Source organism: Geospiza fortis, unplaced genomic scaffold, assembly GCF_000277835.1.
Source record: "Geospiza fortis unplaced genomic scaffold, GeoFor_1.0 scaffold1758, whole genome shotgun sequence".
Taxonomy (NCBI): Eukaryota; Metazoa; Chordata; class Aves; order Passeriformes; family Thraupidae; genus Geospiza; species Geospiza fortis.
This window is the reverse complement of record NW_005054860.1, coordinates 15,552-18,663: the sequence shown is the minus strand read 5'-3', so window position 1 is coordinate 18,663 and position 3,112 is coordinate 15,552. Positions and strand designations below refer to the sequence as shown.

General features: G+C 61.8%; 1 protein-coding gene across 1 annotated transcript in view; it reads left to right on the top strand.

The window, feature by feature from the left end:
• Positions 1-2,982, top strand: part of LOC102036002 (ryanodine receptor 1-like) — a gene marked incomplete at its 5' end in the record, with an annotated part of 38,091 nt that extends 35,109 nt beyond the window's left edge. Inside the window, 4 exons of the mRNA XM_014311470.1 lie at positions 319-499; positions 588-708; positions 1,215-1,384; positions 2,692-2,982. Coding sequence (XP_014166945.1) covers positions 319-499; positions 588-708; positions 1,215-1,384; positions 2,692-2,982 — 763 coding nt within the window. The remainder of the gene's footprint in view (positions 1-318; positions 500-587; positions 709-1,214; positions 1,385-2,691) is intronic.
• Positions 2,983-3,112: the final 130 nt, after the last annotated feature.

Here is a 3,112-nt window from a genome sequence, read left to right as displayed (position 1 = left end):
TGGGATTGGGATTGGGATTGGGATTGGGATTGGGATTGGGATGGGAATGGGATTGGGAATGGGAATGGGATTGGTATTGGGTAAGACTGGGAATGGAAATGGGATTGGGTATGGGAATAGGATTGGGCATGGGAATGGGATTTGGAATGGGAATGGGATTTGGAATGGGAATGGGATTTGGAATGGAATCGGGGTGAGGATGAGGATGAGATGTCCATGATGAGACGTGCGCGTGAGGATGAAGACAGGACAGAGAGGGCATCAAGCCGCGAACAGGAGGAGGATGGAGATGGGCTGGAATAGGGTGGGCTGAAGATGACAATGCTGGGATGGCCTGGGGGACCCCCGGGTGACCCCTGAGCCCTCAGACCCCCCGTTCCCCCCCAGGTTCGGGCCCGAGGAGCCCCCCGAGGAGAACCGGGTGCACCTGGGCCACGCCATCATGTCCTTCTACGCCGCCCTCATCGACCTGCTGGGCCGCTGCGCCCCCGAGATGCACGTACGGACCTGGGGGCTTTGGGGGGGCTCAGGGGGGTCCTGGGGGGGTCAGGACTCGGGGTGTGACCCCCCCCGTGTGACCCCCACAGCTGATCCAGGCGGGGAAGGGGGAGGCCCTGCGGATCCGGGCCATCCTGCGCTCGCTCGTCCCGCTCGAGGACCTGGTGGGGATCATCAGCCTCCCCCTGCAGATCCCGGCGCTGGGAAAAGGTGGGGAGGGGTCCCCAAACCTGGGGAGGGGGGACACCCCAAAATGTGGGGACCTGGTGGGGATCATCAGCCTTGGGGGCTGTTTGGGGAGTTTTGGGGTGCCCTGATTGGGGTCCCGGGAGGGGGGACACCCCAAAATGTGGGGACCTGGTGGGGATCATCAGCCTTGGGGGCTGTTTGGGGAGTTTTGGGGTGCCCTGAGTTTTGGGGTCCCACAGATGGGAACGTGGTGGAGCCCCGTATGGCCGCCAGTTGGGCTGGGGGGCTTTGGGGACGCCAGGATTTGGGGGGATTCACAGCTGTTTTAGGGTTTGGGTCTGTTTGGGGAGTTTTGGGGTGCCCTGAGTTTTGGGGTCCCGCAGATGGGAACGTGGTGGAGCCCCCCATGACTGCCAGCTGGGCTGGGGGACTCTGGGGACGCCAGGATTTGGGGGGATTCACAGCTGCTTTAGGGTTTGGGTCTGTTTGGGGAGTTCTGGGGTGCCCTGAGTTTTGGGGTCCCGCAGATGGGAACGTGGTGGAGCCCCGTATGGCCGCCAGCTTCGTCCCCGAGCACAAGGCGCCCATGGTGCTGTTCCTGGACCGCGTTTACGGGGTGCAGAACCAGGAGTTCCTGCTCCACGTGCTGGAAGTGGGGTTCCTGCCTGACATGCGCGCGGCCGCCTCACTGGACACGGTGAGGGGCACCCCAAAACCTCCCGGGGCTCCCCAAAACTCCCTGGAGGGTCCCTTGGACCTGCAGCAGGGGCCTTGGGTCAGCCCTGTTCCCTCCTGTGGGGTGGGTGTGGGGTCCCCCAGTATTCCCTACGGGATGGATATGGGAATGTCCCAAATGTTCCCTATGGGATGGGTGTGGGGTCCCTCAAATGTTCCCTATGGGATGGGTGTGGGGTCCCTCAAATGTTCCCTATGGGATGGATATGGGAATGTCCCAAATGTTCCCTATGGGATGGGTGTGGGGTCCCTCAAATGTTCCCTATGGGATGGGTGTGGGGTCCCTCAAATGTTCCCTCTGGGGTGGGTGTGGGGTCCCTCAAATGTTCCCTCTGGGGTGGGTGTGGGGTCCCTCAAATGTTCCCTCTGGGGTGGGTGTGGGGTCCCTCAAATGTTCCCTCTGGGGTGGGTGTGGGGTCCCTCAAATGTTCCCTCTGGGGTGGGTGTGGGGTCCCTCAAATGTTCCCTATGGGGTGGGTGTGGGGTCCCTCAAATGTTCCCTATGGGGTGGGTGTGGGGTCCCCTATGGGGTGGTAGTGGGGTCCCTCAAATGTTCCCTATGGGATGGGTGTGGGGTCCCCCAAATGTTCCCTATGGGGTGGGTGTGGGATCCCCCAAATGTTCCCTATGGGGTGGGTGTGGGATCCCTCAAATCTTCTCTGTTTGACCCCTCAAATGTTCCCTATGGGATGGATTTGGGATCACCCCAATCTTCCCTGTTTGATCCCCCAAGTCTCCACCATGGGATGGATTTGAGGTCACCCCAATCTTCCCTCTTTGATCCCCTAAATCTCCCCCATGGGATGGATTTGGGATCAAAGAGGGAAGATTGGAGTGACCCTGAATCTTCTCTCTTGGGCAGATCCCCAAACTCCCTCCACGGGATGGATTTGGGGTCACCCCACTGTTCCCCGTTTGACCCCCCAGATCTCCCCCACGGGATGGATTTGGGGTCACCCCACTGTTCCCTGTTTGACCCCCCAGATCTCCCCCACGGGATGGATCTGCGGGCACCCCACTGTTCCCTGTTTGACCCCCCAGATCTCCCCCACGGGATGGATTTGGGGTCACCCCACTGCTCCCTGTTTGACCCCCCAGATCTCCCCCACGGGATGGATTTGGGGTCACCCCACTGCTCCCTGTTTGACCCCCCAGATCTCCCCCACGGGACACATCCCCAAGCTCCCCCCATGGGACACCTGTGTCCCCTGTCCCCACGTGCCCTCAGGGTGTGTCCCCACCCCGTGACCGCCCCGGTGTCCCCCCCAGGCGACGTTCAGCACGACGGAGATGGCGCTGGCGCTGAACCGGTACCTGTGCCTGGCGGTGATGCCGCTCATCACCAAGTGCGCGCCGCTCTTCGCGGGCACCGAGCACCGCGCCATCATGGTGGACTCCATGCTGCACACCATCTACCGCCTGTCGCGCGGCCGCGCCCTCACCAAGGCCCAGCGCGACGCCATCGAGGAGTGCCTCATGGCCCTCTGCAGGTGGGACCCTGAACCCGGCCCCGAAATGGCGCCGTGGCCCCCATGGGTTGGCATCTGGACCCAAAACTAGCCCAACTCTTGTGGGGAACCCAACTGACATGGTCAACTCAACCGCCATGGTCAACCCAACCGCCATGGTCAACTCAACACCCTGGTCAACCCAACCACCATGGTCAACCCAACTGCCATGGTCACCCCAA